Here is a 22,900-nt window from a genome sequence, read left to right as displayed (position 1 = left end):
GCAGCACTCCCTAGGATCTTACCATTAAGTGTATAAGTCCTGCCTTGACTTCGCTTCCCAAAATGCAGCACCTCATATTTATCTAAATTAAACTTCACCTGCCACTCCTCAGCCCATTGGCCCATCTGTTCAAGATCCTGTTGTAATCTGAGGTAATCTTCGTGGCTCAGTCCTCAGAACCAGCCTGATAGATCTCCATCTTTACCTATTATTTTCTTCCGTTTCCCATAGCTCACAGGAATTACCAGGAGATCATCAATGCACCAGCTCCCAATTTTATTGGCTCAATACTCAACTTATTTCTAATGGTCACAGTACCTCAATGTGGTAAGCAACTTTAAACATTATGCATACTGAAGGATTGTGTTTAAGGCAATTATTTACCTGGTTCCACTATCCTTGGAAAAGGTAAAAGGAGACCTGAAACCTCGGAGATTATCTAAAAGCACACCAGTGTGGAAGAGGACCCATCTCCTCACGAAGTTGAAATAGAGGGAAAAACAATAAATAGCATCAGCAGTGGCAAATTTGGTGCGGCAGCAGAGATTTGTGAGCATCTTTCTCACCCATCTCTTCTTCCAATCAACACGTGCTGACCTTCCTAATATGACAACCTGCTAAGACAGGGAACTATCCATGATTGACAAAGGGCGCACCAGCAATACTACATTCAAACTCTTTCGCATCATTTAGAGTGCCATCAGTCACTGTTTTGGCATAGCGCACATTTCCACAGCGCGATTTGGCTTTAATGTGGCTGAAGAATTAGGGAACGGTACTTTCAAGAATGCTTACCTTTGCTCACAATAGAGCAATTCCAGTGGGGGTCAGTTCGCCTGCTTAGATCAGCACATGTGCCGATGTCAGCTGCTGACAGTGCAGCTTTCTGAGAGGGGTACTGGACAGAGAGCAGCTCTCTTACATTTTTTAAATGTACCATGTTAAATGTAATTTTGTTTCATTAATAACTATGATCTCAACCTTCATTCAGGCTATGCTATACTTTGTGTTAGACTTTTTGAGCGATGGTGAGTGATATATTTTGTGGGCCTGTCCCTAACCCCGCTTTTCCCACTGGCCCCATTATTTCTATTAAGGAATTTTCTGTTAAGCAAGATTCCACTGAACCAGCAGCGCATGAGCAGGGACATGTGCCAATGGAATGCCAAAGGAAGAACTAACTAGAGAGAAGCATCTCACATCTGAGCATCCTGAATATCCAGATTTGTTGCTACTTTTCTTTAAAATGTGTACTTTTGCACAGTTTTTGATGGCGGCATCGGACTGCCTGCCAGGGGATTTCAAAATATGCTGCATCGTATTCTGCTAGGATTTTCACGGGCTTCTTGTGGATGACTGATCATGCTGAGATCTCATTTCCAAGCAGTCAGTTTGTACAGGTGAAAACAGCACAGAAAACCTCACTGGAGAATTATAGAGCCATGATAGCTCGCAAGACAATACGCACAAATCTGCAGATTTTGTTGCTGTTAGCAGATATGTTAGTACTGTGGAAATGGAGTAAACTCCAGATTGGGAAGGACTATACCATGAAGGTATTTAAAAGCAAGTTTTATGATTAAGGTATAGCTTAATCGGGAGCCAGCATACATCAATCAGCCCAGGATTAATAGATAAACAGGATTAAGGATGCCAGCAATGAAATTTTACGTGGCATGTACAGTCAGTAGAATGTGGAGAGCAGCCAGGAGTGCACTAGAGTAGTCAAGCATAGAGATGGGTAAAGGTGGCGGCAGCAGCAGATGGATTGAGACAGGTGCAGTTGGGCAGTGCAACCAAGTGGAAATAGCTGGATTTAGTCACGGTGCAGATAGGTGCTTGGACGCTCATCTTGGAGGTCAAATGCAACATTAGTGTTTGATCTAGCTTGAGACAGTTGCCAAAAAGATGGCTGGAGTCAATGGCTAGGTGGTTAAGGGGACCTCTGACCATGACTCTCAGAGGCAATGTGGTAGTATTAGCTGTTGTAGATGACTAAGGTATATTAGGAAGCTAAAATAACTTGAGGGTTAGACAAAATAACTTGGGAGGAGCATCATGTGGAGCATAATGGCACTGGGTCAAATGGCTTGTTCCTGCACTGAAAATTCCACATAACTTTGTCATTCCATCCATGTAGCAACAAAGCCTCAGAATGAATATTCTTCCAGTCGAAAATGGTCAACACATTCATAGTTCAAGGTTTATGACAAATGAATAAAATAACCAATACAGACTTTAATAAAATATTAATTGGTACAATAACAATATCAAACCCACAACATAATTTTAATAAAAGCAACTGATAGCCCATCAATTGTTTGCACTAGTCAAACAAATTGTCACTCCCCACTGGAAAACGAATGCTGACATCCAACTTTAATTTTCATCTATCCATGAAGTTCTTACCTCTTTCAAATAGGACTTCCAACCACAAAGAATTTTTAACTCAGCCAAGTTAGGCTAAGTTCTGCAGATAGTGTAAAAAGCTAATTTCAGTTTTCACCTGATATCATCTTGTTTCATATTAGTGCAACAATAAAGAGACTAAAATCACCTCCACGTTTTCAGTTCTTCAATGCCACAGCTCTCAATGTAAGTCTTACAGTTTTAAAGAGCATTGAACAGGAACCAGAGATTCTCTGGAGCGGGGTTGCAGGAAGAGAAAGTGACCATTAAATTCCAATCCTAAACTGACTTCATGCATCTTTAACAGGTAAGTTAGAGAACAACACTGCAACCAATTGTCTCAACCAGAGCTGGTGCTGAGATTATAGTTGCCCAAAAAAATGAGGAAAATAGAGAAAGTTGTGTCAGTTTAATCATAAATGTTGGAACAGCGGTCTACATTTATTTTTGGGAATATATTTTGTAACACATACTTAGAAAAACACTTAATTGTTTGAATTGGCAGTCCATCAAACAATGTCCTATCACAGTTTTAAACTTGGTGACTCGTGTCCAATCATCAACCAACTCCACCAGTTTATTTAAAACAACACAACTACTTACATTGTTCTTTTGCAAAATTTGTAGAGCTCGGTTGACATTGTTCAGGGAGTGAACTCTTGTGCATCCCTTTTCTTTTGCCTAAAGCAATAAATAGACAGGAATAATAAATAATTGCCGAAGAAAAATCTTGATTTTTTTTCTCTCTTCTTCCATCAGCTGGAGAGAGAGAGCTGCAGCTGAACAGCATCTAACTTCTCACCTCACTTCTCCACTGCTGAGGAAATAAAATGACATTCGAGCGAAGGACTCATCCGGTAATAAAGACTCAGTGAATTGATCAATGAGTGACTGGAGAACAAACTGAGTGATTTAAGTGGCCTTCAGCACAAAGAGGCCTGGCATCTGCATGAAGGTTGGCATTAGTTCATATTTTCCAAAGTTACAGCAGAGATTATGTGCCAGAATAATTAGAAATTGTACCAGTTTTATAAGACAGAAACAATTGAAACAGTTGAGTAGTTTTCAAATGTTTAGGCTTTACAGTCTTTGCAGAGCATGTTTGATTTGCAAATTGACACCTATGTTTACAATAAGTCTGTAAATGCTCAAGTTATTTTCCGATGACTTGTGCATATGGCATAGAAACAGCTCACAATTGGGACACAGGTACATGAAACGAGTAATCAAACTCGTTTGTTTCAAGTTTAATACATTTGACTGTACACAGCTTGTCCAGTCAATATAAAAAATGCCACATGAAAAATGTGTTCTTTGCATCATGCACAGAGAAAGGAAGGGAGGGAGAAGGAAAGTTGAGGACACTGATTGGAGATATCTGAATCATACCTTTACTTACATTAAATGAAATTCAATGATAACCAAAATAAATAGAAGGGATCTTTTGCAATAATGATGCATAATATTTCTTTCTTGAAAGGTTGGTAATTCATCTTAAGAAAAAGTCAAACTTTGATGATTAATTGTTTATGAAATATTTTTCACAAAATTCAACAATGGTAATTCTGACACGTGACAGGTCTGGTAAATATAATCTGCAGCAGTCTTCCTGCAAAACAATGGGTAAACATCATTCTAAAAAGACAAATGATTTTCAGAACACTAGGCTTTAAACAAAATCTCCAGGAGCTCTCTTTAACCTCATGAGATGGATTGCTTCATCAAAACAATGTTTTAACAGTGAGTAAGATAGAAGGCAACAAATAAACAACAACGGCAGGGCAACAAATATAAAAATGTCTAACAATCCTTTTATCCATCTTCTGTTCATCACTTCTCCTTCCCTCACCATGTGACCCCTCATATACTTTGCTGACAGCAGCTGGTGCATTACAGTGCCTGAAAGGAAGATACATTTTATTTGAGAAAATGCAGACACATTTTTTACCATGTTTCGTATATATCTTCAGCAGAGTGGTACCTTCCTCACCAACTGGACAGGAAGGTCTTGGCAATTACAAGAGTAATTTAAAATAACTACAGAAATGTCTGCAAGATTTCACACGAACTTTCCACAGATTACTACCATTGATTTCAAATATATTGACACCAGTGCAAAGCTTAAACAGCTTCCTCAAAGCAGCTTCCACTACCACTAAATAACTACCAATACTAATTTTATGAAAAATTCGATATTGATTCAGTAAAAGCTGAAGACATGGCCTAAATGATTTATGAAGGCTTAATTGAAAATGAAAACATTACCATTTGAGAATAAGGATGACAAATCCTAGCCTGAATCTTAAAATATCATACTTAATAAGCAATGAACTGAAGGTTCTTAAAATTCATAACTGCATTCAAAGAATGGGAATTATAGTACTATTCAAGATCTAGTTTGTTCACATTTTAAGATTACATGACTCAAGTGGAAACAATACTCATTTATATTTTATTAAGAAAAGCTTTGAGCTTGCTGCTGAGGTCAGCAGAATTTTGAATAATGTAACTTTTGTACTTACTAATTCATGGCCAACAAAACCCTCCAGAAGTTCCAGAAGCCTTCTTCCATCACGTAGGTCAGTGAACAGATCTTCAATCAAAGGTTTCCCAGCCTGGGCGAAAAGACAAAAAAAAAAAGAGATTAATAGAAAACAACGCCAACTATTATAGGCATCTACAATCCCAGCAGAAATGAAAAAAACACAATCAGAATTTGATTTTAATTGTAAGTAATTGTATGTTTGAATAGCACATTTAAGTATGAGTGTTTCAGTTGTGAGTCAGAACTTATTGCATTTTCCTGGTATTCCTTAGAGGTTTTCAACTCACGAGTTGGCATTAAACAGTACGTCAAATTTCACTCAAGGATCCTGAACTAAATAATTGCATTTAGGAAGGATTCACAAAAAGTAAACAAGTTTAAATTCCCAAATACAAATTGCACATAGTTTGCACCAGCTGTCCCAGTGATTATTGATGACATTTTTGCATTGTAAGAAAACAAAGAAAATCTTCAGGATGCAGATTCTACTGTTTAGAATCAAGTTGATGCTATTTCTTATATACTGCCTTTTGAACGAATGTATTAAAGTATACATATTTTAAATATATTCTAGGTGACCGGTTGATTGGCAGTATACAATTTTATCATTGCTGAAAAGAAACAAGAAGTTAACGCTTTTCATGTTGGATCCATCAGGACTGACACACTAAACTTTAATTAGCTAAACAAAACTCAGACCAGCCAGGAAGACTCTGATGGTCAAGGTGTTCCCATGGGAAATGCAGCAGGGACTGGTAGTCTCCATGACTCATTTCACAATGTATCGTCAAGTACAGACAAATGCATTACCCTGTGCACCTCACCACTCATCTCAAATTGGTTTCTGGTATATACTTTAGCAGAGTCAGGATTCTTTCGCACATGCTGTCCAATAACAAAATCACATCCAATTTTGAATACGGTATTGACACTTATAAATACTAGCTGGTTGAATAAATTGGCATACCAACATCTACAAAACATGCTGTCTGATACGGTCTGCCAGCTGTTGGGACATATGGCTGCATACCTGGCATCACACTGACATAAACTCATTCATATTACTCATGTAGGGTAGGAAGTATATTTTTGGGGGGCTTGGCAGCAGCATTCTGTAAATCAAGAAAACCATATGCATGTACTGGCACAACATGTTAGCTCCAAGGTTTGTTTGGAATTTTGAAACACCTTTCCTTCCGAGGTGATTTGAAGTGGACTGGGCATCATTCAGGACCAAAGGTGGAGGCCAAACAATCATTTGTGAGTTTGAGATATACCATGAGTGATGGTTTAATCCAAAGTAGCCATTATCAAATCAGATAACTTTGACCTTAAATCAGCATCTAACTTACACATTGTGCAGATAACTAGGGCCCTATTCACACTGTTGCCAATAAGATTGATTTAATAGCATGTAAAACTGTAGGAATGGCAACATATATATTAATGGGTGAATGTAACCTTTCTGTGGATAGTAGTAAGTTATCAACTGGCAGCTTTCTCAGCAAATATCTTGAGCAAAGGAAGCTCATTTGATTGCTCTATTTCATTGCTACGTTTGAGCACATGGAATTAATTATATTGTGTAAAGGAATTCTTTGCAGCTATGGATTCAATGAGCACAAAACATGTCATCTATTTATGTGAAGCATGTAGGCAATAGGTGATTAGCGGATACTCCACCCAAGGCATGCTGTTTATGGTAATCAAAGAGGTCAGCACAAGCTGGGCTTAGAGAGGATCCCATGGCAAAACTAAGTATTTGGGAATAGTAACTTATTTAGTTGAGTTTGTTTTTAACAAATGTTTTGAGTTCCGTAAAACTAATTACAGAAACTAGTGTCACATCTAGTTAGCAATGATAAATTGACTTAATGCAATGTCAATAGCCTCCTTGAGTGGTACATTGGCGAATAAACTATCAGGAGAAAGTGAGGTCTGCAGATGCTGGAGATCAAAGTTGAAACTTTATTGCTGGAACAGCACAGCAGGTCAGGCAGCATCCAGGGAACAGGAGATTCGACGTTTCGGGCACAGGCCCTTCTTCAGGAATGAGCAGAGAGTGTTCAGCAGGAGAAGATAAAAGGTAGGGAGGAGGGACTTGGAGGAGGGGAGTTGGAAATGTCTTCTTCTTGACCTCTCCGCCTCCACCCTACTCCGACCTATCACCCTCACCTTGACCTCTTTCCACCTATCACATTTCCAACGCCCCTCCTCCAAGTCCCTCCTCCCTACCTTTTATCTTCTCCTGCTGAACACTCTCTGCTCATTCCTGAAGAAGGGCCTGTGCCCGAAACGTCGAATCTCCTGTTCCCTGGATGCTGCCTGACCTGCTGTGCTGTTCCAGCAATAAAGTTTCAACTTTGATATCCAAATGAATCCAACAAGAACTGGACCAAGCATATGTGGTACTCATAATCTTCTTCATCCTAAGTATACGCATGATTTTACTACAACTGCTAAGTATTTCATCAGTAATATTTTCAGCAACATAACACAAAACATCGCAGATAAGAAAAACTGCAGCATATTAACATGCCAAATTTCCCCTAAAGTAAATGCATTAAAATTCCATCAAATTTGACAATATTGTTATGTATTTGGCTTTAAGGGGTTAACACGTAGGGGGTTCCATACAACAGCCAAGCAGGGTGAGATCAATAGTTGTGATGTTGAGAAGATATGCTCTTCTTCATTAGGGTAAATAAAACCACAGAAAGTAGACAAAATCAAACACAAAATATTGCTGAGGAAAGGAGTGAACAAAGACAGAAATGGGAACTATTTAAATGTAAATCTATGATTCGCTCCAGTAATAATATCTAACAATATTCAATATCTAGGATCATACCAAAAGAGTACTTTGAAGTATTAAAGGGATTTTCTGCTATCTAGTGATCTCTGAGGCATGAAGTTTCCCTTTCTTGATATGTGCAAGATCAAGACAAACACTAGGCATACAGTAACAGTGATATCACCGCAGGGAGTTGGCAGCCAATTACACTGAAGTATTCTCAAACAGCAAATCAGAAAGTAAAATGCAGTAAAATCTTCTACTCAATTAAAATTTCCACAGAGTAAATACAAATCATCAGTGATACACATGGGATTAAAGTAGCTGAAATATCATAACTTTTTTTTAAATTTGAAAAAAACATTATTGCCATAATAATGGCAAAAAAGCATCCCAGTGATATAACATTAGATTTCTATGAGTAACTATTGAGTTATTAAAATTAAATTGCATTTATATAGTAACTGTTATGGCCACAGAAAGATCCAAAATGCTTTACAGCCAATAAAGTACTTTGGAAGTACAGTCAGTGTTGACACATAGCAGGCAATTTACATGTAGCAAGCTCCCACAAAAAGAAATGCTGTACTAATTATTGAAAAAATATTGACTATGACACCTGGAACAACTTTCTCATCAGTGGTGAGGTTCTGGAACCCACGAGTTCAAAGGGTAATACAGGCAAAAACCATAATCACATTAAAACATGCGGTGGAACAGTCAATGGGTTTAGGAATCAAAATTTGGAGAGAGGTGATGAGGTTATGGATGGTCTGGGAGATGATGGTTTGGTGGTGGGGGGTGGGGTCATGATCAAGGGGACGGTAGGAGGAGGTATCTGCAAGGTATCTGCGTATTGAATAAACTATCAATAATGAGCAACGACATGGATGTTTGCAAGCCTCAGAATACCAAATCCAACACTGGATATGATTCTGCTACAGAACACATTTTTTCTAAATTAATTCTGACTGTGCGAAGAATTACACTAGATACCAATTTAAGATCAGTGCTTATGGTAGTCTACTGCATTTACATAGAGGCTGTCCCTATTAACACACAAGATCTTGCTGGATGTGGACAAAAACAAACTTATCCATACATTGTATCTTTTCAGTGAGAAGACAAGGGCAATTCTTGTTGTATGTCCCATGACAAGACCTTGACCATTCAGAGACCCCCAGGTGCTGAATTTTATTTTCACCGTTAAGACTGGCATTTTTCAATTCATGCCATCTGCCAATGATCCAACCAATCCACACATTCTTTTCATGCTTTATAAATGTATGTTCTCTTTCCAAATTTGTTTGTTTTTGTGCTTCACTTTTTATGAGTCCAAGATTAAAAACTTTTATTTTCCGTGCTTGAAGTTTCTATAGAACACACACGAAATATGACACTGCCATAAAAGGCAATCAACCCAATTCTGCTCTAGACTCCTGCACAATAAACCACAATCATAGAAAGAGAAATAGCTTTAAATAGGGAAAGCACTTTTCTGAAAAAAATCCTTTTAAGCAGATAGCTCAATTGGAGACAAATTTCTTCAAAACAAATAAATTCACATTTAAGATATTCTAAATAGGAAATTGAATTTTCTAATTTGTATAGCCATTGCATCACAAACTTTCAATGAAGTATTGTCAGGTGCAGAAGGACGTTCTCTCTATTTGACAAAGTGCCTCATCATAACTTATTAAGTACACCCTCATTCCACAATGACGTTTCCATTATCTTCATGGACTTACTGTTGTTAATTGAATTTGTATTTGACTGCACGGAAGTCATTTCCTACAGAACTCTCTCAGTTCTTCAGAGAGAATCCTTCATTTTAGTATTCTGGGGCTAGAGTGAAATCCAGGCTCCATGAATGAACTGACAGTGTTATAGTTGAGTAATTGAGTAATAAACCAGCCTCTTTAAATTATTCCACTGGAATAATTCTATGAATCATAACACCAAAACAATATCTACAGATTCATTAAGGAAGTTAGACATTGTTACCTGGCAAACTTCAGTGCTAAGTGCAAATATAAAACAGCTCTCTTATTTAGGGCTTTCCATTCGCTATGTTCCAGACATTCAATGTTTTTTTTTCATTTTTCTCCATTTCAAGCCTGTGACAATTAAGAACAGGCCTTTTCTGAGCCAGGTAAAATTGCTTCACCTGACCCAAGTGAAGAAAAATAACATCTGGTAAGGATTCAGAAATGGTTAATGGGCAGTAAGTAAAATAAAAACAAAATCACTCTCAAGTTTGGGTTTTGCGATTAGAGGGGAGGTTTAATGATAATGTCACTGGGCTAGTAATCCAGAAACCCAGGCAATGGATTGAAATCCACCATAGTAGCTAGCAGAACTTAAGTTCAATAAATAAAGAACTGGAAATGGGAGTTAAGCTCAATAATGGTGATCATGAAACTATCATTGAATGACATGAAAACCTATCTAGATGACCCATGTTCTTGAGAGATGTAAATCAGCCAGCCTTACATGACCTGGCTGACATGAGCTCCAGACCCACAGTAATGTGGGTGACTCCTAACTGCGATCTGATTTAGCAAGCCATTCCGTTTCATGGCATTTAGGGACGTTGAACAAATTCTCGGCCTAATTAGTGACATCCACATCCATTAAATAATAAAACAAAATCTCAAGGATCATAAAGTTAAAAATCACACAACACCAGATTATAATCCAACAGGTTTAACTAGAAGCACACTAGCTTTCGGAGCGTCGCTCCTTCATCAGGTGAGGATGAAGGAGTGACACTCCGAAAGCAAGTGTGCTTCTAGTTAAACCTGTTGGACTATAGCCTGGTGTTGTGTGATTTTTCACTTTGTACATCCCAGTGCAACACCAGCATCTCCAAATCAAGGATCATAGATTGAGTGGGATGTATTCACGATAAATGTTTTGGATGTAATACTTCAAAAGGTGCTAATACAATAAGAATACACAGAAAGGAGCTATGAGATAGATGCAAAGAAGATCAAGAGGACTTGGACATGTTTGAAGGGCTGAATTGCCTATTTCTGATGTTCCCACGGAGGAGAACAGGTGATATTTCAAAGGACAAAAGCATCTGGTGCCCATGAAATTCCATGATCCAGATGCTAATACTGTCAACATGTGATACAGTTTGAAGGGTGAGTAAGCAGGCAGGCAAAACTTTTCAAAGGGGAAAATTATTCAGAAGCAAAATCTAGAATGAAGCTGCATTTGTTGTACGGGTTACATCAGATGTACTTCAATAAATTATCACAAGTCACACTGGTACAGGCTTAGTTTAAAAATTTGTAACTTGGCACATTAATGAAGAGTTATAGAAGTCTATAACCAGTCATTTAATGTCATGATAAAAGCTTTTAGCCTCAGTAAAATTCCAATCTTGGAAGGCAGCCAATAGGTGGTGTCTCTGATGACCTCGCCATTCTTGCTGGTGGAGGTCATGAGTCTAGAAGTTTTTGTCAAAGAAACCTTGCTGAGTTGCTGCAGTACACTGTTCTTCCATTTCATATGTGTTAGCGTCACTGTGCATTGTTGATGTAGGGAACGAAGGATTCAAGTGGTGGATGGGGGTTCCGATCAAACAGGCTGCTTTGCGTTCTTCCACTAACCCCAAACTAAATGACCCTCCATTGCTCCTTAAGTGCATCATGTTGTTGGCAGTCCAACTTAAGCATGGGCTTCAGTGCACTCTGGCTTGGTGCTGCTTCCTCAGAAATGCCTAGAGTTTCTAATCGTACTTATTGTGCACATCTACTTTTTTTTAAAGTCCTTCAGAGTCTTTCTTTCTCTATTTGGTGTGTACAACACAGCACAGTTTTCATCACAAGGTCACTGTTGCCTACAGTGCATGTGGCACATGGTTCAATCCAGCAGCTAAGAGGACACTTTGACATGATTGCATTTCAAACACCTGCTTGCTGAACTCAGGACTTACATCCACCACTTGGATACTTTCAGTTCGAACTCCAAAGACCTTCTTAAATTGACTCCATAGATCACTGCCCATAATTTTAACCAAGGCTCCTCCCTGAAATACTCACTGCTATGGCAATGGTTAATTGAGATGTCTGATACATTGAGATTAAATACCATTTAGCTTTGAATTCACAATTTCAAATGAGGTTTAAGGCAATTCTGGTCAGACTGGGTATCTAATTCTCCAGCTAATGAAGGCTGCCTGCTGTTTAATTGTGCTCACCCTGCTTCCTCTAACCTTAATGAATAAATACTGGGAACTAAATTACCCCAGATCTATTTGCCAGTTAGTGATACTCATTGGTTATAATCCTGAAGGTCTACATTGCCCTTTGCTCCTCCATGGTGTTTGGACCTCCCAAAATGGCAGCTTTTAATTTATTAGATACTTGTGGCCATATACAGTACAGCATGAGAGCTGTGCCACAGTTCAAACTATTCTCAAGTGTTACATCTAGCCCCAAACTCATTACCCTTTTTTTTTAAGTTGAAGTCTCTGTTTGCACCATATTGCACTCCTCCAAATCTACCTCATTTAACAGAGTTCCAAAATAACTGCAGACTAAAGTTAAAATATTATTGACCTTGGATAACTGAACAAATCACTGTGAGGCCAAGCAACCCAAACCTGGACAAACCCAAGGACAGTACAAAATCTTTACTGACAGGCAAAATTCAACAATTTTTTTTTGAAGAGAACAAACCAGACCCACTGATGAAACTTGCAGTTAAATCAGATGTAACATTTGTGGTAAAATTGGCTCTGAGCACAATTCTACGCAGCAATGGAGACCATGGGTGCTGAGGGAAAACCATGCAGCAAATACTGCAACAGGAACATGGCTGCAGCACTACAGGAGATCAGATTGTAAGTAACACAGCCATTTTTTCTTAATCAAATCAAGGGCAAAGTAGCTGAGAATGAAAATATGGGTTATACAACAAGTTTGCTTTTTTTTAAAACCACTCCATTTTTTTAAGCCAGTTATACCACATACACAGCAAAGATGAACATAATTATCAAGGATATGACATCATACTATTGACATATTTATATGTCCCTTCTAATGATATAACAAAACATTCCAGGGTTTGGTTTTTCTTACCATTTGTCTGTATAGTCTAGTCTGCATTGGCTGAACTTTGTAAACAAAAATCAAGAACAGAACTTGGACTTGCAAGTGTTATTTTTTGTTCAGTGCTACACTTGTGTTTTTTTAAAAAGTATTTCCCATTCTTAATGGAAGCAGAAGAGATTACCATGTTCAAAATAACATGTAGTTTTCTGGTTAGTGATAAATACACATCGTTTACATTAAAACTGAACAAAACATATTTCCCAGCTACTCAACATTTAGAGCCTAAGGAGAAGAACCAGATATCAGAACGCCTTCAAGATCTCTCTCACCCAGGTTGCTCAACTCTGTTCCCTCAAATTAAGTTACTTGTGCACAGGCAATGAACAGCCAGCATCCTTCCCTCTTGATCAAAGAGGAAAAAAACTTCACTTGAGATGGGGGCAGAGCTGTTGGCTTGCCCTGAATTCTAATTTCCCTCCATTACACTATGCAAAGGGGAAGCCCAGGACCGCAAAGATATTCCAGTACTCCTGGTGGCCTGCAGTTTGACTGGAAATCATGGAATGGTGCAGGATTTGGGGCTGGTCAATTCATGTCACTCACCATTAGGTTAACAAGTTAGAATCACAAATGTAACAAAGAGAGAAATAAGGCAACTGAAGGAGTAGTGTTAAGGGAGTGAGAGGGAAGAAAAGGCAAAAAGTAATTACAATTTTCAAAAGTCCCAACTGTTGAACACAAATCCAGAAGTAAAGTAATCCAGATGAAAACTTTAACTCAACATATCTCTCCCAGATTCTGTGCAACTTGTTAATCATAGAGTCAGTGTGGAAGTAGGCCATCTGGCCCATTGAGTCCACACTGACCCTCTGAAGAGCATCCCATCTAGACCAACCCCCCACGCCCCTACTCTATCGCTGTAACCCTGTGGTTAAACCACCTAGCCTGCACATATCTGGATACTATGGGCAATTTAGTATGTCCAAACCACTTAAACTACACATCTTTGTGACAGTGGGAGAAAACCCACACAGACACTGGGAGAATGTGCGAACTCCACACTGACAGTCACCCAAGGGTGAAATTGAACCTGTGACCCTGGTGCTGTGAGGCAGGAGTGCTAACTACTGAATGACTTCGCATTTAAAAAAATATCAGTACCCATTCTCTAAGAGGTATTTCCTCCATGAACAGCGTGAGTGTTGCAACTCAGTAAAATATCGCAAGGTACTATGAACAAACATTATAAATTAAAATTTGATCCAAAGTCATGTTGGGGGGAAACTGTTAAATTCAGGTAACCAAAATCTTGGCCAAAGAGATGGGTTTAAAACAGCCTCTCAGAGAGGTGGAAAGGATAATGAGAAGCGGAAGCTTTAAGGGGCAATTCTTGAGCAAATCACTGAGGAAGCAGAAAGGGCATCTGGCCAACTATGAAACGTAGGGATGCACAAGTGGCTATAACTGGAGAGCGGAAAGAGCTCAGATGTTTGTAGGGCTGAAAAAGATAACAGCAATAGAGTGGAGCCAGGATATGGAGGAGTTTGTAAACAAAGCTGTAAATTTAGAATTGCAATCACTGTGATCAGGGTGAATGTGTGTTTCACCATCTGAGTGACAACTACTGGTTCCAAAGCAAGCAAACCACCTGTTGTGCCAAATTGTGCCACTTCAGTAAAAAAAAGTGTTTAATTCAAATGGAGTTTCAAAGATGAAGCAATTGAAGCAAATGTTCTCCAGTATCAGTCTGTATGGATTTTCAAAAGGCAAGTCACATTTGACGAACTTTGGAGAACTGTTACAAGCAAAATAAGGCAATAGTTCTTCTTTGTGGATTATAAGAGGTTCTTAATGAGGCACCCATAATATATTAGAATTCTATAAACTACACATGCTTTTTCAGATCAGAAATCAATTATTCCTGCAAATGACCTAAATACCTTGCATTTCTTGAAGTTTATATGCATTGCTTTGTGACTATTGCAGCCTTGAAAAGGAAACCAAGCAAAAAAACTGCAGAGTCAAGGCTCAATGCAAATAAATGGTTGTTTTGTCTTGCAGTTGAATGCTCAGCAGTCATTATGAACAAATTCACTTAAGTCAAACAACAGCTTACCTGCCCACAATTTTGTAGAATGAAGGGCACCCCACACAAAAACAATTGATTGTCTTGCTTTATTTAATCAAAAGCCATTTTAACTTTTCATCTAGCATTTGCAATCTTGTCATCTCATGCCTTCACCACTTTCCCTTTGGGAAATCTGGCTGCTCATGACTTTCGTGTTTTGCATCTCTCTCGCTCTCTTCTAGTCTCTTCCATCTGTTCACTCCAGACAAGCAGGGATTATAGGATTTTCCAACATTATAGATTATAGATTCCTTTAGCTTACTTCAACAATCAAACTAACAAGTGGGTATTGAAGAAAATTGTTAATTCACATAATGACTTTTCAAACTTCTGAAGAATGCAAGAATAGGTCTCTTTTATTTTTAAATCTATTAAGCATCTCTCTTACAAATCATCATATGGCAAAAATGGCAAACAAATCTCCAAGCGGATAAATCTGAATTTGGCTCAATTACCTCTCACAAATTGGGAGGAAAATAATAAGTGAACAATGGGGGCGCGGTCTTCAAAGCGAACACTTCAGACACAGAGAAGACATGTTCCCATGATAGAGGTGGAAGGAAGTGTTGGTGTGGGAACTGGACTCACACTGTTGGTATCACACTGCATCACAAACCAGACACCCAGCAATTGATCTACCTGACCACAGCAGAGAACCAAGCTGAAATAATAAAATAAAACAAATAACTGCAGATGCTGAAGAGCTGAAGCAAAAACAGAAATTACTTGGAGAAACTCAGCAGCTCTGGCAACATCTGGGACAAGAAAGCAGAGTTAGTATAGAGCCTGGTGACTCTGATGAAAAACTGCCATAGCATTTCAAGTCATCCAAACAAAACTGATTCACTGCATTTTTGGTACAAGTCTCCACAGGGATTTATTTAGGACACGTGGCATGCCTCCATCATGCCAGGGATTTAATTTAACAATTTCCAACACTAAAAATTCCCAAGTCTCATTATGCTTTCTGTATTTGACTGCAAATGGAGAACATACATTGTCCCATAACAGGAAAAAGGTAATCAAAATGAAGGGACAGTCTCCACAGATAATCTAAAATTTGTGCTGATTGACAAGACATCAGTGCACTATGAATTCAGAAACCAATCAGAGAAACTACATGACGCACGTGCAGGATTCAAAGAAAATATGGGGCGTTAACAGGTATAGAAGGAATTTATTTTTGGTATATCACAAGACCTCAAACAAAGGATTCGGAGATGCCGGTGTTGGACTGGGGTGTACAAAGTTAAAAATCACACAACACCTGGTTATAGTCCAACAGGTTTAATTGGAAGCACTAGCTTTCGGAGCGACGCTCCTTCATCAGGTGGTTGTGCTCCGAAAGCTAATGCTTCCAAATAAACCTGTTGGACTATAACCTGTTGGTTGTGTTTTCAAACAAAGGAAGTGTACTGCAGGATAACAAAACAGCATGCATCTGCTGTTGAAACCATTGAACTTCGTGAACTATACACACTGAAGGCTTGAAGTTCCACAGAATCGATTTATTTGCACTTTTTCCATCCATGTGACTAATCTAATGTTTCTTTGAACAACATAACAACTGCTGACAATACAGTTGTTCAGAGAGTAATGCTTACTGACTTTAATTGAGTAGCCAGCCATTTATTGCTAAGAATACCATTTAGAAATCGCTATGCTTCCAGTGATTAATGAGAGCATATTTAAAAGCTACCATTTTCCTTTAGTCCAAAATCGATGTTTTTTGTCTTCATCTACAGATTTTTGCACTTCTACATTAATTGGTTGATTTATTTCCCAAGTTGGCCTTTCACACCATATTTTAATTTGTATTTTGTGGAAGGGGTACAGAATCAAAAAAATAGTAAACACTACAAAACTCAAGTTTTTTGCATTTTACTGGTATTAATGGATAACAGAAGACACAACAAAATCAAGCCTTTCAGACTAATAAAATATGCATGGCTTCAGCTTAGTGTGCTGTGCAAGCCCTTTGCTACATTTCTGAACAACTCAGTTTAAACACACACTCAAAGAAGAATTCTATGTTTTTTGCAGGGTTCAAAGAGTGCCTTTGAAAAACTAGGTTGGGGAACACTGGAAAGCCAACTTGTCCCAAGTGTCGCAATTCTACATTCTTGTGCATTTAGAAGCAGGAGTGGAGAGGTCACACTGCTTGGAATTTTTTTATGGGCCTCCACAGAGTTGCAGGGAGGTGGAAGAGAGGATTGGCAAAGTTATTCTGGGTAGGAGTGAAAGGAACAGGGTGGTCATTATGGGGGACTTTAACTTCCCCAACATTGACTGGAAATGCTATAACTCTAGTACGTTGGATAGATCAGTTTTTGTCCAATATGTACAGGAGGGTTTCCTGACACAGTATGTCAAAGGGCTAATAAGAGGGGAGGCCACACTGGATCTGGTAATGAACCACACCAGGTGTTTGATTTAGTTGTAGGTAAGCACTTTGGAGAGAGTGACCATAATTCAGTTATGTTGAGTTTAGCGATGGAAAGGATAGGTACATGCCACAGGTCAAGAGTTATCGAGGGGCAAGAGCAATTATAATGCGATTAGGCAAGAATTAGGATGCATAGAATGGGGTAGCAAAATACAGGGGATGCAGGCAATGGAAATGTGGAGCTTGTTGAAACTTTATTGCTGGAACAGCACAGCAGGTCAGGCAGCATCCAGGGAACAGGAGATTCGACGTTTCGGGCACAGGCCCTTCTTCAGGAATCACCAGCATCTGCAGACCTCACTTTCTCCTCGAAAATGTGGAGCTTGTTTCAGGAACAGATATTGCGTGTCCTGGATAGGTATGTCCCTGTCAGGCACGTAGGAAGTAATAAGGTAAGGGAACTGTGATTTACTACAGAAATTGCATCTCTTGTTAAACAGAACAAGCAGTCTTGTGAGTTGATGAGGCAAGATGGTTCAGATGAGACGATGGAGAGTTACAGATCAGCCAGGAAGGATTCAAAGAGAGAGTTAAGAAGAGCAAAGAGAGAGTTAAGAAGAGCAAAGAGAGGACATGAGCAGTCTTTAGCAAATAGAATAAAGGAGAACCCTAAAGCTTTCTATAGGTATGTGAGGAATAAAAGGATGATTAGGGTATGAATAAGGCCAGTCAAAGACAGAAGTGGGAAGTTGAGTGTGTGGACCCTGTGAAGATCAGAGAGGTGCTAAACGAACATTTTTCATTACTTTTCACTCAGGAAAAGGAGAATATTGTAGAGGAGAAGAATGAGGTACGATATATTAGACTAGAAAGGATCGAGGTTAGTTACGAACAGGTGTTATCAATTCTAGAAGGAGTGAAAGTAGACAAGTCCCCTGGGCAGGATGGGATTTATCCGAAGATTCTCTGGGAAGCTAGGGAGGAGATAGCAGAGCCTTTGGCTTTGATATTTGAGTCATCATTGTCTACAGATTTAGTACTAGAGGACTGGAGGATTGCAAATGTTGTGCCCTTATTCAAGAAGGGCAGTAGAATTGACCCAGGTAATTCAGATTTGTGAGACATGATCTGCCTTTGACAAAACCATGTAGAGTCCAGTTACTATGGCATACCACAAGGTATTTTTTTGGGACCACTGCTGTTTGTCATTTTTATATGACTTAGACACAGACATAGGTGGATGGATTAGTAAATTTGCAAATGATACTAAAGTCGGTGGAGTATTGGACAGTTTGGAAGAATGTTACAGGTTGCAGGGTAAACTGCAGAATTAAGCTAAGAGATGGCAAATGGAGTTCAATGCAGCTATATGTGAGGTGATGCACTTTGGGAAGAATAACAGGAAGGCAGAGTACTGGGTCAATGGAAAAAATTCTTGGTAGTGTGGATGTGCAGAGGGATCTTGGAGTCCATGTACATAGATCCCTGAAAGTTGCCACCCAGGTTAATCGTGCCATTAAGAAGGCATATGGTGTGTTAGGTTTCATTGGTAGAGGGATTGAGTTCCAGAGCCACAATATCATGCTGCAGCTATACAAAACGCTAGTGCGGCCACACTTGGAATATTGTGTACACTTCTGGTCGCCATATTTCGGGAAGGGTGTGGAAGCATCTGAAAAAGTGCAGAGAAGATTTACCAGGATGTTGCTTGGTCTGGAGGGAAAGTCTATTGAGGAAAGGCTGGGAGACTTAGGTCTGTTCTCATTGGAATGAAGAAGGCTAAGAGGGGATTCGATGGGGACATGAAAGGTGATCAGAGGATTTGATAGGGTAGAAAGTGAAAGCCTTTTTCCTAGGATGATGACGTCAGCTTGTACGAGAGAGCAGAACTACAAATTGAGGAATGATAGGTAAGACAGATGTCAGAGGCATGTTCTTTACTCAGAGTGGTAAGGGCGTAGAATGCCCTGCCTGCCAATGTAGTTCACTCAGCCACATTAGGGAGATTTGAACAATCCTTGGAAAAGCACATGGATGATGATAGGATAGTGTAGGGAAACGAGCTGAGAATAGTTCACAGGACTGCGCAACATCGAGGGCCGAAGGGCCTGTTCTGCTCTGTATTGTTCTATGTTTGCTCTGTATATGTGACCCCTTCTTCAAGACTTCTCCGCTAGTAGAAATGTCTTCTCAATGTTTACCCAGTCAAGCCACTTCAGAGTCTTCTGTGTTTCAATGAGACCACACCTCACTCTTCTGAAGTCTAACGAATAAAATCTTAACCTGATTATGCATTTTGCTAAGTCAACCCCTTTATCCAGAAATCAGCCTCATGAATCTCTTTTGAATTGCCAGTATATCTTTTCTGACATACACAGGCCAAACTGTACACAATACTCCAGGTGTGTCTTACTCAACACCAACACTGTGATCACTGTACCTGTTGTAAACTTCAACTCCTTCACAATGAAGGCCAAAATTCCATCTGCCTTAATTACAGACTGCATCCACATGCCAATGTTTTGATTCAGACATGCGAACAGCCAGGTGCCTCTACACTGCATTTTTTATGAGTCTCCCTCCATTTAAATAATTGGTTGCCTTTTGATTCTTCCTGTGAAAGTGTAAGACCTCATATTTTTCCACATTAAAACTTACCTCCAAGTTTTCGCACACTCATTCACCCTTTCTATATTGCCTTGAAGATTCATTATGCCCTCACCACAACAAGCCTTCCCACGTATTTTGCTTTCAATAGCAAATGTGGACATGTTACACGCTGCCCGTTCTTACCAATTACTAATATTGATTGTAATTAATTGAAGCCCTAAGACTCATCCTTGTGGCACTCACTGGTTATGTCTTTCAAACCTAAATGAGATCAAGTCATTTTGATCTGTTTTATGTGATACCCAATTTTCAATCCATGCTAAAATATAAGCCCGATACCATGAGCTCCTATCTTGTGTGATAAACTTCAGTGTCGTAGATTGCCAAATGCCTTCTGAAAATCCAGTGACACTATCTATTGGTTACCATTAATCAACTTTGCTTGTTATTTTCTCAAATAAACTCTAATAAATTGATATAATAATTTTCCTTTAACAATAAGATGCTGATTCAGTTTGATTATGCGGAGCTTTTCTCAATACTCTGCTATTTCTTCCTTAAAAATGGTCACAAGCATTTTCCCCAGTAACAGATGAGAGACTAATTGCTCTACAGTTTCCTGCCTTTCTGCCCTCCTCCGTTCTTAAAAAGGTGTCACATTAGCAGTTTTCCAACCGACTGGAACCCTCCAAGAAACCAGTGAGTTCTGGAATGTTTTAATGCATGGGTTGAAGTTAGTCAACCCACTTCAAGGATGCTTTAAGACATCCATGAAGTCTTTCTGCCAAATGTATGGAAGTTTCCTTCTGCAGATTTCCAATCCAAACAGAATCAGACAGACAGATGACATGTCATGTCCAACGGGACTAATTCTAGAATGATTAGCCCCTCAATACTGGGCATGTTGGCTTAGGAGAGGATGTTGCAGTTTTTATTACCGATTGATTTGAAGATGTTCTGTATTCCTCCAGTTCTTTGAACAGCACAGTAGATCCCTGAGATATTATCCTTTACACGATGATGTTACTGCCCATAAAATTACTGTTAATCTGTTTCTGACAGCTTTCGACAACTAACTCAAATTGCACTAGACAGTTGAGGAACATGTTCCCAAAAAAAGGATTTGAATTTCTCAACCTCAAAATGCTGCTGAGCTTGAAGAGATACATTTATTACCGACAAGGTATAAATGGTAAACACTTGATATACTCAACAGGTGGTCATGTTGATTATTTGTAGTATCAGGTTTTTTTCAGATTTATAACATCTGCAGATTTCACATACAAAAATGCATCATATATACACATGCACACAAAGAACCAAAGGAATGAACGTAAGTTTGCTCACTGAGCTGGAAGGTTCATTTTTAGGTGTTTCATCACCATACTAGGTAACATCATCAGTGATCTCCGATGAAGCACTGGTGTTAGTGTTCACTTTCTATTTATTTGTTCATGTTTCCTTGGGTTGGTGATGTCATTGCCTATGGTGATGTCATTTCCTGTTCTTTTTCTCAAACACATCAAAGAACAGGAAATTATATCACCATAACAAATGACATCACCAACCCAAGGAAACCAAAACACATAAATAGAAAGGTCACTAACACCAGTACTTCACCAGAGGGTCACTGATGATGTTACCTAGTATGGCAACGAAACATGTGAAAACGAACCTTCCAGCTCAGCAAGCAAAGTTACATGCAGAACCTCAAACTGAGGTACAAAACTTCCCAAAACTCACTAACCAAAAGAATGTTTCTTCTTAAACTGAATAGTTTGATCCCTTTCTTAGATACTTGGCAGGACAAATCTACTTCAGAATTTCGTAGAAAAACAAGTTGGTTAATTTCTGACTCAGTCTTCCTTTTAATCCCATTTCACCAAGACAGAAGGAATGTTCTCATTTTGATGAATCTGCATATATCCTTTCCATGAGTTCTGAATTTTTCCTTTAACATATTTAAATACTCCAAGGAGCTACACAGGACAAGACAAGGTATGATACCAATCAGAATTAGGAAGTACTATGTCAAAAGCTTGGTCAAAAGGGAGGTTTTAACAAGTGTATTAAGCAAGGAAAGTAAAGTATCAAATTGGTGAAATGTAGGAGTTGTATTCCAGAGCATGGCTCCTAAGTGGCTGAAGCCATAGCCACCAGTGCAGGAGGGATTATCTTTGGGCTTGCCTAAGAGGTGAGAATGATAGAACCACAATGCCAGGAACGATTGTGGGGTTGAAGAATACCACAGAGGTAGAGGGGGCAAAGACAAGGGAGGGATTTGTAAAAGGATAGGAATATTTAAATGAAGACATTTTGACTGGGATCCAGACTCTTTAAGTATTCTAATGTAGGCCAATTAAGACCTTGGAGAAACTGAACATTTCCTTATTTTTACATTCTGTAGTCCGTTTTTTTTTTCCATTCGTAATCTCTTCTACACTCAGCCAAATTCACCAAGATTTAATTACATCTGTCCCCAAGATATTTCTGTTGCATCCAAGGATCTTCATTTCCACCACTACTATGCTTCTGGTCATGTAAAGTATGTTCACTTCATAATTTATTTTTCAAAAATATCCTCCTTCTTTACATCACAAACCAAACTGATCTTTGCACTATACTGTTTATGGCTTCCTACAATCTCTCACATTCCTCCTTTTAATTAATATGCCCTTAATTTCTTATAAATTTTCCATTCTTCCTAACTTTACACCATTAGGAAACACGGATAAGATTTTTTGACTACATCCAAAGTAGTGGATAAATGGGAAAGAAAGGATCCCAACCTCGCTCAGTGGACACATCCAGACCACGTGAAAACAGTTCATAGAATCATAGAATTCCTTCAGTCTGGAAGCAGGCCATTCGGTCCATTGTGTCCATACCAACCCTCCGAAGAACATCCAACCCAGATCCTCCCTCCTACCATATTGCTGTAACCCTGTATTTCCCATGGCTC

General features: G+C 39.0%; 1 protein-coding gene across 5 annotated transcripts in view; it reads right to left on the bottom strand.

Moving 5' to 3' along the window:
• Positions 1-22,900, bottom strand: part of dmd (dystrophin) — a 2,012,228-nt gene that overhangs the window by 1,470,324 nt on the left and 519,004 nt on the right. For all 5 annotated transcript variants that reach the window (XM_043700735.1, XM_043700733.1, XM_043700734.1 and 2 more), the window contains exons 3-4: positions 4,932-5,024; positions 3,013-3,090 (exon numbers count right to left, since the gene is read on the bottom strand). In XM_043700735.1, the coding sequence (XP_043556670.1) occupies positions 3,013-3,090; positions 4,932-5,024 (171 nt within the window). The remainder of the gene's footprint in view (positions 1-3,012; positions 3,091-4,931; positions 5,025-22,900) is intronic.

Source organism: Chiloscyllium plagiosum, chromosome 12 (assembly GCF_004010195.1).
Source record: "Chiloscyllium plagiosum isolate BGI_BamShark_2017 chromosome 12, ASM401019v2, whole genome shotgun sequence".
In the NCBI taxonomy this organism is placed as follows: Eukaryota; Metazoa; Chordata; class Chondrichthyes; order Orectolobiformes; family Hemiscylliidae; genus Chiloscyllium; species Chiloscyllium plagiosum.
The sequence above is the reverse complement of the archived record's forward strand: the minus strand, read 5'-3'. Positions and strand labels throughout refer to the sequence as shown.